This window comes from Xenopus laevis, chromosome 2L (assembly GCF_017654675.1).
Source record: "Xenopus laevis strain J_2021 chromosome 2L, Xenopus_laevis_v10.1, whole genome shotgun sequence".
Classification (NCBI taxonomy): Eukaryota; Metazoa; Chordata; class Amphibia; order Anura; family Pipidae; genus Xenopus; species Xenopus laevis.
The window spans coordinates 14,767,034-14,779,068 of NC_054373.1; the positions used below are offsets into that span (position 1 = coordinate 14,767,034).

Here is a 12,035-nt window from a genome sequence, read left to right on the forward strand (position 1 = left end):
CAGGTAGCCTTCCATACCGGGAGCTGTAATTATATAACAGATTTGAGTTTGCTTTTTAATCTAACCCCAGCTCTGGTTAAAATTCCCACTTTTTAAGCAACAATTTTCACATCTTACTATACAAGCATGTATTTAAAAGTTTGTTCCCTTATCATCGCAGATGGGATTTGGTTGATGCTGTAACGCAAGCTGCAGAGACTTCTGGGATGGAGATCAGCTCTTGGATGAGAGCCTTAATGGCAGCTTGTATGAAGTGCTTGACTGCCACTTACAGTGCCAACAAAGAATGTGAGAAAGCCAAAGAGGAAGCAGAGAAAGCCATGCTTTTGCATTTCAAGAAACTCTTGGTAATGATATGAAAAGCTGCTCTAGTGTTATGATGCTATGAGGTCATGCCATCTGTGTGGCTGGCTACTCTGATAAGAGGTGTTGCTCTTCTACACTTCCGCTGAGCAGTACTATGAGCCCCGTTAGCTGACTTGCAGCTATTTTCATTAAAGAAAGAGAATATTTCTCCTGGTTATAAGGCTGTTGGGTGTATAATATATTTTGTTTACATGTAATTCTAAACAGCAAGATAATTGAATGGGCTGGTTAGTGTAGGGCTGGGAGACCTTGGTTAGTTAGGGCAGTTGAATGATTCCTTAATAGAAAAGTCTGATATTAGGCCAGGAAGGGGAAATGTTGAACTTGCATGGTATAATAGGGCATTTTCTCTCTCTTATGGACTGACTCTATGGGAAAAATTCACTAACCTCAGAAAATTCACCAGCGATGGCTTCACTCACAACGTAACACTTCGCCAGGCGAAGGTTCGCCAGGACAACGCTAATTCACTTAAATCCAAAGTTGTGTCCAGGGTGGCGAAGTTGCGCTACCGTTACAGCACCAGGCAAAGCAAAGTTGCGCTAGCATTGGCGAATTTGCAAACAGCGGGAAGTTAAATTTCAATAGACGTATATGTTTTGCAGCAAATACATTACATTACAAAAGCCTGGGAAACCTTAATAAAACAAAATAAAGTTATTATATTGCCCTACACATGTACCCAGTGTATATTTTATGTGCCATATGTTAGGAAATGTAGGGAGGAAGCTGCTTACCCCAAAAAAAATTTACGAAATTTTTTAAACCTTTCATCCTAATAAAGGAAAAGACACCAGTGCAAGTTCGCTAGGCGTTAGGGAGCGAAGTATCGCTAGAGTCTATCTCCTTTGCTAGCGAAGTTACGGCAGCAACCGTTGTTAAATCGGCGAAGTACCGAAATGACGTCACGCTGGTGAATTTTTGCCCGTGTTTGTCACTTCACCCTTTATTAAATTTGCACCTATGACTGTGAAGTGCCATGTAAAAGTCATTCCTTCCAACAAGGTTTTACCCTACTGCGGGACTGTTGAATATTAACACTTCCTGTATTTATTATTCAATGGTTTTTTTTTTTTGTTTCTCAATTTGAATGCAGCCTTTTGTCAGAGAGGATGTGCCAGCTGAATGGAATGGATTTGTGAAAACTGGACTTAAGTAAGTTACGTCCATGATTGTATGTCTCCTGAATTTCTCTTAAAGGTCCAAGAGATCCACTTTTTTAATAATGAAAAACTATGATACAACTGTAAAAGGGGATGACCTGAAAGTCTCCACCCTACAATCCAAGATGCAGGAGATATAAGTGTAGATCACTCATTTCTTGGGACCCAAAATTGGGTATCGGTGCTGCTTAAAGTGGATCTCCGTGACCCCCTTCCTTTACATAGGGATTTATCTTTTGTCAATAGAAAGCCATCATAATAATTTAATTATTCTTGATCCTGTTATTGGGTCATGATTTAATCTCGGCCCCAAGACAAACGTTTGCAATAAGATTTGGCGGCGACTGTTCAGTCATACCAATTAATTACAGGGGCGCTGACCGTTTTTTCTTGTATTAAATGCCAAAAGATTTCTTGTGTGTTATGACTGAGAATCTGGCTGTTTTTATAAAAGAGCAGGTCATTAAAGTTCTTGGCAAGTTTCAAGCACGGTATGGTTGTCATTTTGACTCTTTCACTATACAAACCCCTGACATATTTACATGTAGTTTCTTATTAGCAATAATGAAAATGATGGTGATAATGACACACAGGGCCAGCCATAGGAAGTACAGTTGTCTTAAAGGACAAGTAAACCTTTAAAATAAGTGAATGTAAAAGTGATGAGAGTGCTATTCTAAGCACTTTTGTCATTTACATTCATTATTTATTTTCTTTTTATTCCAAGATATTAAGGGATACATGTGCTGTTAATGTGAATGAATTTTGTTCCAACAACGCCACCTGCTGGTCAGTTTCTGACCACCAAGTAGTCAAGGAAGTTGTCAGGAGAAAGAAAGAAAGAAAGGCTGCTCTGATGTTGTTCTGCTTAGGAAAACAATTAGAAACATTTCTCAAATCTTTCCTAAGCAGAAGAACATCAGAGCAGCCTCTTTCTTTCTCCTGACAACTTCCTTGACTACTTGGTGGTCAGACTGGTCAGGAACTGACCAGCAGGTGGCGCTGTTGGAACAAAATAAATTCATATTAACAGTACATGTATCCCATAATATCTTGGAATAAAAATAAATGAAATAATTAATGTAAATGACAAAAGTGCTTAGAATAGAACGCTCGTCAATTTTACATTCACTTATTTTAAAAGTTTACTTTAATGATACTGTCTTACTGAAACACAGCATAATACTGACTGCAATATCTAACTCTTAAGTGTACTCTTAGAGACTAAAATATAAAATATATAAATAATATATAAAATTTTACTGTAATTCATATCCAGTGCCTACTGGGTGCCATGATTAATTTCATGTGAGTAAGCTGATTATGTAAAACATTAGCCCAGTAACTCCCATTTAACATAACCTGTTTAACAAAGGTGTTTATTTTTTTTTTTTTTTTCCACATCTTCCCCAAAGGCATCGGTACAAGGACTGGGAGTTCCTGGATGCACTAAACGCTGCTATTGGTCAGTGGTATGAATCGGACATTCCATCTTCGCAGGGATTAGTGCCACTTCCTACCGTCCATATGATGCTTACACAACACTCCCTTTTTCTGCCAACCCTGCTGAGCTCTCAACAGGAGGGATCTGCTACCAGTCATCTGCAAGGTACCTATTGTTTCCATTTCCACCCTGACACTAAACAGCCCTGTCCTGACAGGCAAGTTCACATTTAGTTTCAATAGAAAAAAAAAACGTTCTTGGTGATTGTTCAAATCCTATTGTAAACTTGGCCTAATGCGAGGCTCTGTCTTCAGAACTGATGTATAGGCAACATCACCTTGAGACTAGCATAGTGATCCGGCCCGTTGTTACCATGCAAACTGCTGTTCTGTTAAGCACCCACTCACAGAAGGTTGGTGTAAGGAGCCAAGGTAATTTCATTTGCAGTGAGAAGTTGGTGCTTTTTTAAATGCCAGTTTTGACCTCAAAGTGCAGCAATTCAAAAGTTTTTAAAGTAAAACACTTTATATGGTGTTTGCTCAGTCATTGCTTAGCTACAACTACCAGCATCCTGCTTTCAGAAAGGCTGATATGAGAATGGTTAGAGTTAAAAGTCAAAACACACAGCAAAAAGACAGGGCTATCCGGCACTCGGAGGAATCCACAGGACCAAAAGTACAAGTTAAAAAGATAAGTCTTTATTGGTCATAGTTAAAAGTATAAGTGCATCTCCGTAGGCCCTATGCGTTTCGTACCCGCAAGCAGGTCCGGACTGAGAATTAAAATAGGCCCTGGCATTTCAGGTACACAGAGGCCCAATCAGCCCACACCAGCCCACTAAATACTGACTTTCTATGGCACCTTATAGCAGCCCCTCTGGCATTTGCCAGAACCCACAGATTGCCAGTCCGGGCCTGCCCGCAAGGTACTTAATCATGGGCTAATAGAATTAAATAGAATTAAAGTCACCTTTATTAGGAACACTTGGCAGAACCTGGATAGGCAACGTTTCAGGCTACAATTGGCCTTTTATCAAGCTGATTGTAGCCTGAAACGTCTCTTATCCAGGTTCTGCCAAGCGTTCCTAATAAAGGTATTTTTATCTTATTTTCTTTTTTTCCCCATAATGTTTTTACTCAAATATAAATTTACAAATGAAATAAAATTATAAAATTATTGTTGCGTCAGATGGTTGTTAGCAATCTGATGAGATAGTGACTCCTGGGGGGCTCCACTGTTGTCTGTCATCTCAGGTTTTCTGCATTCATAAGTAGCTGTTCTGCCTCTTATTATTTCCGCTTCATACCATGTAGTATGTCAGAACGTTTGTATGGTTAGCTGTCTTGATTGTTGTGGTTTGAGTTTTTATATAGGTAAACCATGTATCAAAGAAGCCTTTAGTATTTTTGTCTGTGTTTGTCAGAGTTTCTACCCTGGATGGAAGATATAATGTAATTTTTGTCGAACTAGAGAGATAAGTAGAGGGTCGTGGGAAAGCCATTTATGTAAAATGGCCTTCCGGGCTGCCACTGCTAGTCTTTCTGCCCAGGCTTTTTCTGGTTTTGAGATGCTTGTGTTAGATGAAAATTTGCTAAATATAGCCCAGGCAGCGGTGACATTTAGTGTCTTTCCAGATAAATCTTTCCAATATCTGGCGACATCTCCCCAAAATTTCTGAATGTGTGGGCAAAGCCATAGGCAATGTAACATATCTGCTCTGGCTGCTCCGCATTTCAGGCAACTGTCCGATGTGATGGTGCTAATATGAAATCTTTTCAGTGGTGTGAGATATGTGTGGTGTAAAATTTGTAAAGACATTTCTTGATAAGTGCCGGCTGGTAGACACTTCATAATGCGTGTGTGATATCGGAGAATGCCTTTATGTTCAGATTGGGGGATTATTGATTTCCATTTTGTGAAGTCCGTATTAGATTTGTCTAATTTGTCTGTAGATTTGTGCAGTCGATTTTATGGAATCGTGGCGTAGCCATAATGAGTCTATGGGGTTATTTTTGTATTTTTCTGCGAGTTTTGTTAGTTGTTGTTTAATAAAGTGCATTAATTGGTTTAAGAAAAAATTCTGGGTCTGTAGAAATGGATATTTTTGCATCAAATCCGAAACAGGTTGAAATGTGCATTGGTCTGTAATCAAATCTCTTATATTCTGTATGCCTTGTGGCTGCCATTTTTAAAATATGGTGTTGTTTAGGTATTTTTATCTTACTTGTGGTGCTGGACTACCAATAAGAATGGATTGTGGCCATTAATGGTACGTGCACCAGATTTCCTAGATATGAGGAGTGGAGGAGCTGATTCTGCTAATTAAAGGGATACTGTCATGGGAAAAAAAATTTTTTTCAAAATGAATCAGTTAATAGTGCTGTTCCAGCAGAATTCTGCACTGAAATCCATTTCTCAAAAGAGCAAACAGATTTTTTTATATTCAATTTTGAAATCTGACATGGGGCTAGACATTTTGTCAATTTCCCAGCTGCCCCTGGTCATGTGACTTGTGCCTGCACTTTAGGAGAGAAATGCTTTTTGGCAGGCTGTTGTTTTTCCTTCTCAATGCAACTGAATGTGTCTCAGTGGGACATGGGTTTTTACTATTGAGTGCTGTTCTTAGATCTACCAGGCAGCTGTTATCTTGTGTTAGGGAGCTGCTATCTGGTTACCTTCCCATTGTTCTTTTGTTAGGCTGCTGGGGGGAAAAGGGAGGGGGTGATATCACTCCAACTTGCAGTACAGCAGTAAAGAGTGATTGAAGTTTATCAGAGCACAAGTCACATGACTTGGGGCAGCTGGGAAATTGACAATATGTCTAGCCCCATGTCAGATTTCAAAATTGAATATAAAAAAAATCTGTTTGCTCTTTTGAGAAATGGATTTCAGTGCAGAATTCTGCAGGAGCAGCACTATTAACTGATTCATTTTGAAAAAAAAAAATGTTTTTCCCATGACAGTATCCCTTTAAGCAAGTGGAATAATAGTCATGCAGTGGCTCTGGCACTAGAACTCACTTAGACAAGGTTTATGTTATTGGCCACTACAAAGGAAAACTGAGGGGAGAGGGTAAGATACAACTACACTTACAGACTCCATTAAACAATTTTTTCTTCTTTTATATTTTCAGAGGTGTTGGTGGATATACTGAAAACCATAGTTAAGAAGTGCCCATCTGTTTGCGATGGCAATCATTTTGCTATTTTACTCGGTGCTTACGGAGCCACCCTGAGCAACACAGGTAATAAGGACAAACCCTGTAGCTGATATTGCTCGTGTTTCTGTGATCCTACGACTAATGTACTGTTTGCTATTGCAGACCAAAAAATACTCCGCCTCCTGCAAGCCTATGAAATGAATAATCACAGCTTAACAGAGTTCAGGTACAATACAATATCTACATTAATGAAATGTAACCTAGGTTTTCCATGAATTCTTTGTAATCATATTACTGTTTGTGCTACAGCAGTGCAGTCCAACTTCTGTGGTACCGAGGGCCAAAATTTTACTGGTCTATGCGGTGGAGGGCCGATAATGTTATATTAATGTGTTGGCCACGCCCCTTTTAAACCACACCCACTGTAAACCACACCCATATTACCACAAGAACGTTTAAGATCATATCCAAATTAAAGGTGGTAGAACACCAAAAAACCAAATGGTTAGTGCTCACTGCAGGGAAATCCCTCATCACTCATGTGAAAAATTGAAGTCATGTTAAAAACATACCCTTAAATCCATATGCTTCATCCTCCACTGTGGATAATACAACAACCCCCCAACACATGATTGAACACCTTAAGGGCCCTTAACAAGAATTTCCAAATGCTAATAACCCCAAGAACAAACCACTAACAGGCTTACATCCCACAGGTAGTGTAGGGGAGGCAGAGAATGGCACACACAAGCAGCACTGGGCAAGCAGAGAATGGCACACACAAGCAGCACTGGGCAAGCAGAGAATGGCACACACAAGCAGCACTGGGCAAGCAGAGAATGGCACACACAAGCAGCACTGGGCAAGCAGAGAATGGCACACACACGCAGCACTTGGCAAGCAGAGAATGGCCCACACAAGCAGCACTGGGCAAGCAGAGAATGGCACACACAAGCAGCACATGGCAAGCAGAGAATGGCACACACACGCAGCACTTGGCAAGCAGAGAATGGCACACACAAGCAGCACTGGGCAAGCAGAGAATGGCACACACAAACAGCACTGGGCAAGCAGAGAATAGCACACACACACAGCACTTGGCAAGCAGAGAATGGCACACACAAGCAGCACTGGGCAAGCAGAGAATGGCACACACAAGCAGCACTGGACAAGCAGAGAATGGCGCACACAAGCAGCACTGGGCAGAGAATGGCACACACAAGCAGCACTGGGCAAGCAGAGAATGGCACACACAAGCAGCACTGGGCAAGCAGAGAATGGCACACACAAGCAGCACTGGGCAGAGAATGGCACACACAAGCAGCACTGGGCAGAGAATGGCACACACAAGCAGCACTGGGCAGAGAATGGCACACAGAAGCAGCACTGGGCAGAATATGGCACACACAGGCAGCACTGGGCAGAATATGGCACACACAAGCAGCACTGGTCAAGCAGAAAATGACGCACACAAGCAGCACTGGGCAAGCAAAGAATGGCACACACACAGAGGGAAGGCAGAACAGAGCAGGAGACAGGGAAAGCTATTATTCTAATATGCACTACATACAGTGACACAGTGCTGGTGCCCCATTAGCATTTTGTATATAAAGTCTCAAGTGTGAACAGTACAGGCTTTAGGATGTAAACAATAGAGGTGTTTTAAGTGTGAACAATACAGGGGGATCACAGGTGTGAACAATACAGGGGATTAGAGTGTGAGTCTGAGGTTTAAACAATGCAGGGGCCAGTTAATCTCTGTAGTGATACCTTTTAAATTTTACATATGGTAAATAGACACAGCATGTGGGGGGCCACAGAAGGGGGGGTGGTCGCGGGCCGCCAGTTGGACAGCCCTGTGCTACAGTATTAACAACAGTCTTCATATTCACTGAATACTTATATTGACTTCATTGCATGTAGTGGCTGTGCACCCGTTGGTGTTTAAAGGAGAACTAAACCCTAAAAATAAATATGGCTTAAAACGCCATATTTTATATAGTGAACTTATTGCACGAGGCTAAAGTTTCAGCTTGTCAATAGCAGCAATGATCCAGGACTTCAAACTTGTCACAGGGGGTCACCATCTTGGAAAGTGTCTGTGACACTCACATGCTCAGTGGGCTCTGAGCAGCTGTTGAGAAGCTAAGCTTAGGGCTCGTCACTAATTATCCAGCAGAAAATGAGGTTGGTCTGTAATATAAGCTGATACACTTTGCATGTGCCTACTCTCATATAATCGGGTTCTTTGCAGACACATATAAGAGCTAATTCTGCTCCTATATAACAGAGTTTCCCCTAACTTATCAGACATTTTTCAAAACTCACAGAATCTTTTAGTAACCCTAGAGGAATTCATTCTGGATGGAAACGTATAATGTATTTTTAGGCTATGTGTGGCATCGCTCATAAGCTTTCAGCACTCTCAATCCCTGTTGCCATTGCAGGCTGCTATTGTGGGGACCGGCTGCTGTTGAGCATCACAAAACCCGCAAGACTCTAGGAAAATCGCTTTGGCAGCAGCCCAGCATGGATGAGATTCTCAGTCTTCTGGATCGGGAGAAAATGATGGAAACCATCCTTCATTTTCCGCAGCACCGCAAGTTAATCGCCGAGGTACTGTTTTTATATTCATTGTTAAAACTTCCTTTATAGCCAAGCTGAAAACGAAATAATCCTGGGACTTGATCTCATTGTAGTGTCTTTACTTTGGATCAAATGCATTTTTATTCCAGGGAGAAAAAGAGCATTTGTATGAAGACTCTGGAATAAAAGAGCTGGATAAGCTTTATGATCCCTGTTTCCTGCTGCCACTTTTCAGCGAGTTGGTTAGACCAGGTAAGCAATAACATTACGGTGCTATTCATGTTCTCAGCCTGCTTTTTTCCTTTGGCAACTAGCCCCCCACAGCTTGTTGTGAGAAATCCATATACTGGTTTTATATTTGTTTATAGACTACATTATAGGCATCAGGTCCATTTGGAATCTGTGCAACACGGCTGACTGACACACACCTGTAGTATGGACTATTGACAAAGTTCTGCACTATGAGTATCTAGAACAGTGATTGTTGAACCTTTTTTGTTCAAGTCCCTTGGAGGTCTAAGCCTTGTTAAGAGTTCCCTAAGACTCTAATGAGGTTAAAAATATATGAAAACACTTGTATCAACCATTCAGCCATAGTTTCAAATACACATCAGTGAAAGTTCTGTGCCTTACATGATCCTTATTGTGGACAATAAACTTGATGAACTGCTGCTTCCCTTCTTTTCCCCTTTGGTGCAGGAATCCCAGTATATAGTGTAGTACAGGAACGTCATCAGAAATCGCAGGGCCCCATATGACAAAATTTCCTGGGCCCCCTGGGCTGCACCCACCGCAAGCCCCAACTACAGGTCCGCCCTCCCCACCCCACAGGTCCGCCCACCACACAGTAAAAAAAACAAAAAAAATATTGTTGGCTAGGGTTCCCACATGTTAATAAAAAATAAAAAGATATTGGTGGTCAGGGCCCCCCATAAAAAAACATTTGTGGCCAGGGCCCCCCCATTAAAAAATATTGGTGGCTAGGACCCCACATGAGAGAAAAAAATTGGTGGCCATTATGAGAAAATTGGTGGCCAGGGCCCCTTAAACTTCCATGCCTTCCCGAAGTCAGCTGCTCTCAGAAAGATGGGGGGCCTGGCTAATCAAGTAAGTGTGGCGTGGCCGGGCCCCCCTTACCCTTGGGGCCCCCTACAACTCTCCCCCCTGCCCCCCCGATGGCTGCCCTGGTGTAGTATATTGATGTGACTCTAAAGAAACACCACCCACACACTGTGTGTGATTGTGAGGATCGTGATATTGACACTGAGTGAACACTGTGAAGCAGATTCCTCCTGTTCCGACCCTGTGAGTGAATCTACCAGACATAGGACTAAGTTGGACCATTTATTAGGGCTCAAGCCGCTATGTCTCACAGCAGCATTTTAATCATTGCCATATGCATCATAGGCCTTCAGTACTCAATCCGTTGGCCACATATAGAAAGTAAACGACCAGATATAGTGTAACACCATTTATTGAACAAATTACAAGCACCAAAACTGGCTACTTACAATAATCCAGTCCATATAGCTATATATAGATACAATTTTAAAAGACATAGTTTCAAGAATATCTAATATGTGTCCACCCCAAATCTAATTTTAATTTGGGTATCTAGAAGAGATAATTGGCATTCTCACTGAATCTCACCGAAATAGGCCTTAGGCCCTGAAACAATTGAGGAGCCAATATCTTGAATGCAGCAAACGGGGTGATCCCAAATTTATTACACTTAAAACACGTTTCGGGACCACATGTACCTTCTTCAGCGATAGTGGGAATGTACAGCATTTATAGGAAAACACAGTGACACCTACTGGTGGTCCAATGAAGTAACCCAATAGAAACAAAATATTTGACAATGAGTACATAGTATATAAACATTTTTAAAGTTCAAAAACTTTGTTTAATTCAGTCCAAAGCCATTTCAGTGTGTGGCCATACATAACAGCATTGTTGTTCCTATAATAGTCCATCAAGTGAAGATTCAATTAATCAATTTCTTCAATCTAAGCCCCCCTGCCACTACTTTTTGCCCTGCCAGGCGTCTGCCTTATGGTTTGGGAGCCACTGATCAAAAGAATCACTTGACACATTCAGTGGGTAGCTTTATTACACAGAGAGAGAGTGGCTGGCAACAGCAGGTGGAACTTGTGATATGAAGATTTGAATGGCCAGGACACTGCCCTGAGGTGGGGTTCTGAGTGGCCTGTGCCTTGCTTAGGAATGCCATAGCTTAAAGGGATACTGTCATGGGAAAACAATTTTTTTTCAAAACGCACCAGTTAATAGTGCTGCTTCTGCAGAATTCTGCACAGTAATCCATTTTTCAAAAGAGCAAACAGATTTTGTTTTATTTCATTTTGAAATCTGACATGTGGCTAGACATACCAGTTAATAGTGCTGCTTCTGCAGAATTCTGCACAGTAATCCATTTTTCAAAAGAGCAAACAGATTTTGTTTTATTTCATTTTGAAATCTGACATGTGGCTAGACATATTGTCACTTTCCCAGCTGCCCCCAGTCATGTGACTTGTGCTCTGATAAACTTCAATCACTCTTTACTGCTGTACTGCAAGTTGGAGTGATATCACCCCCTCCCTTCCCCCCCAGCAGCCTAACAACAGCACAATGGGAAGATAACCAGATAGCAGCTCCCTAACACAAGATAACAGCTGCCTGGTAGATCTAAAGGTGGCCATACATGGGCAGATAAAGCTGCCGATATCGGTCGTTTGGACCAATTTGACAGGTTATCTGCCCGTGTATGGAGGCTTCCGAAGAACAGCACTCAATAGTAAAAGCCAAGTTCCAATGAGACTGATTCAGTTACATTAAGTAGGAGAAATAACAGCCTGCCAGAAAGTAATTCCATCCTAAAGTGCAGGCACAAGTTACATGACTGGAGGCAGCTGGGAAACTGACAAAATGTCTAGCCCCATGTCAGATTTCAAAATTGAATATAAAAAAAAATCTGTTTGCTCTTTTGAGAAATGGATTTCAGTGCAGAATTCTGCTGGAGCAGCAATATTAACTGATGTGTTTTGAAAAAAACATGTTTTCCCATGACAGTATCCCTTTAATGTAACACACTATAATGAGCTTCATCCCCACCTTCACAGAATTTTTCATATATTTTGCATTTGATGTGTTTTAGCAGTTAAGCTAACTAGAGTTGTGCCACAATCACAGTGCTGCGTTTTGCCTCTGCTTCTTCTTTTCCCCTGCCCTGCTTTTAGGAGTAAAACATCAGTATACTTCATGTTCCCTGAGTTCAAATGATCAAGCATAATCAGTCAGGGTATATGTCAGCGTT

General features: G+C 41.4%; 1 protein-coding gene across 1 annotated transcript in view; it reads left to right on the plus strand.

Annotated features, from left to right (window-relative positions):
* Nucleotides 1-12,035, plus strand: part of urb1.L (URB1 ribosome biogenesis 1 homolog (S. cerevisiae) L homeolog) — a 55,838-nt gene that overhangs the window by 33,979 nt on the left and 9,824 nt on the right. Inside the window, exons 24-30 of the mRNA XM_041581578.1 lie at nucleotides 161-347; nucleotides 1,463-1,521; nucleotides 2,945-3,138; nucleotides 6,107-6,217; nucleotides 6,296-6,359; nucleotides 8,581-8,749; nucleotides 8,869-8,971. Coding sequence (XP_041437512.1) covers nucleotides 161-347; nucleotides 1,463-1,521; nucleotides 2,945-3,138; nucleotides 6,107-6,217; nucleotides 6,296-6,359; nucleotides 8,581-8,749; nucleotides 8,869-8,971 — 887 coding nt within the window. The remainder of the gene's footprint in view (nucleotides 1-160; nucleotides 348-1,462; nucleotides 1,522-2,944; nucleotides 3,139-6,106; nucleotides 6,218-6,295; nucleotides 6,360-8,580; nucleotides 8,750-8,868; nucleotides 8,972-12,035) is intronic.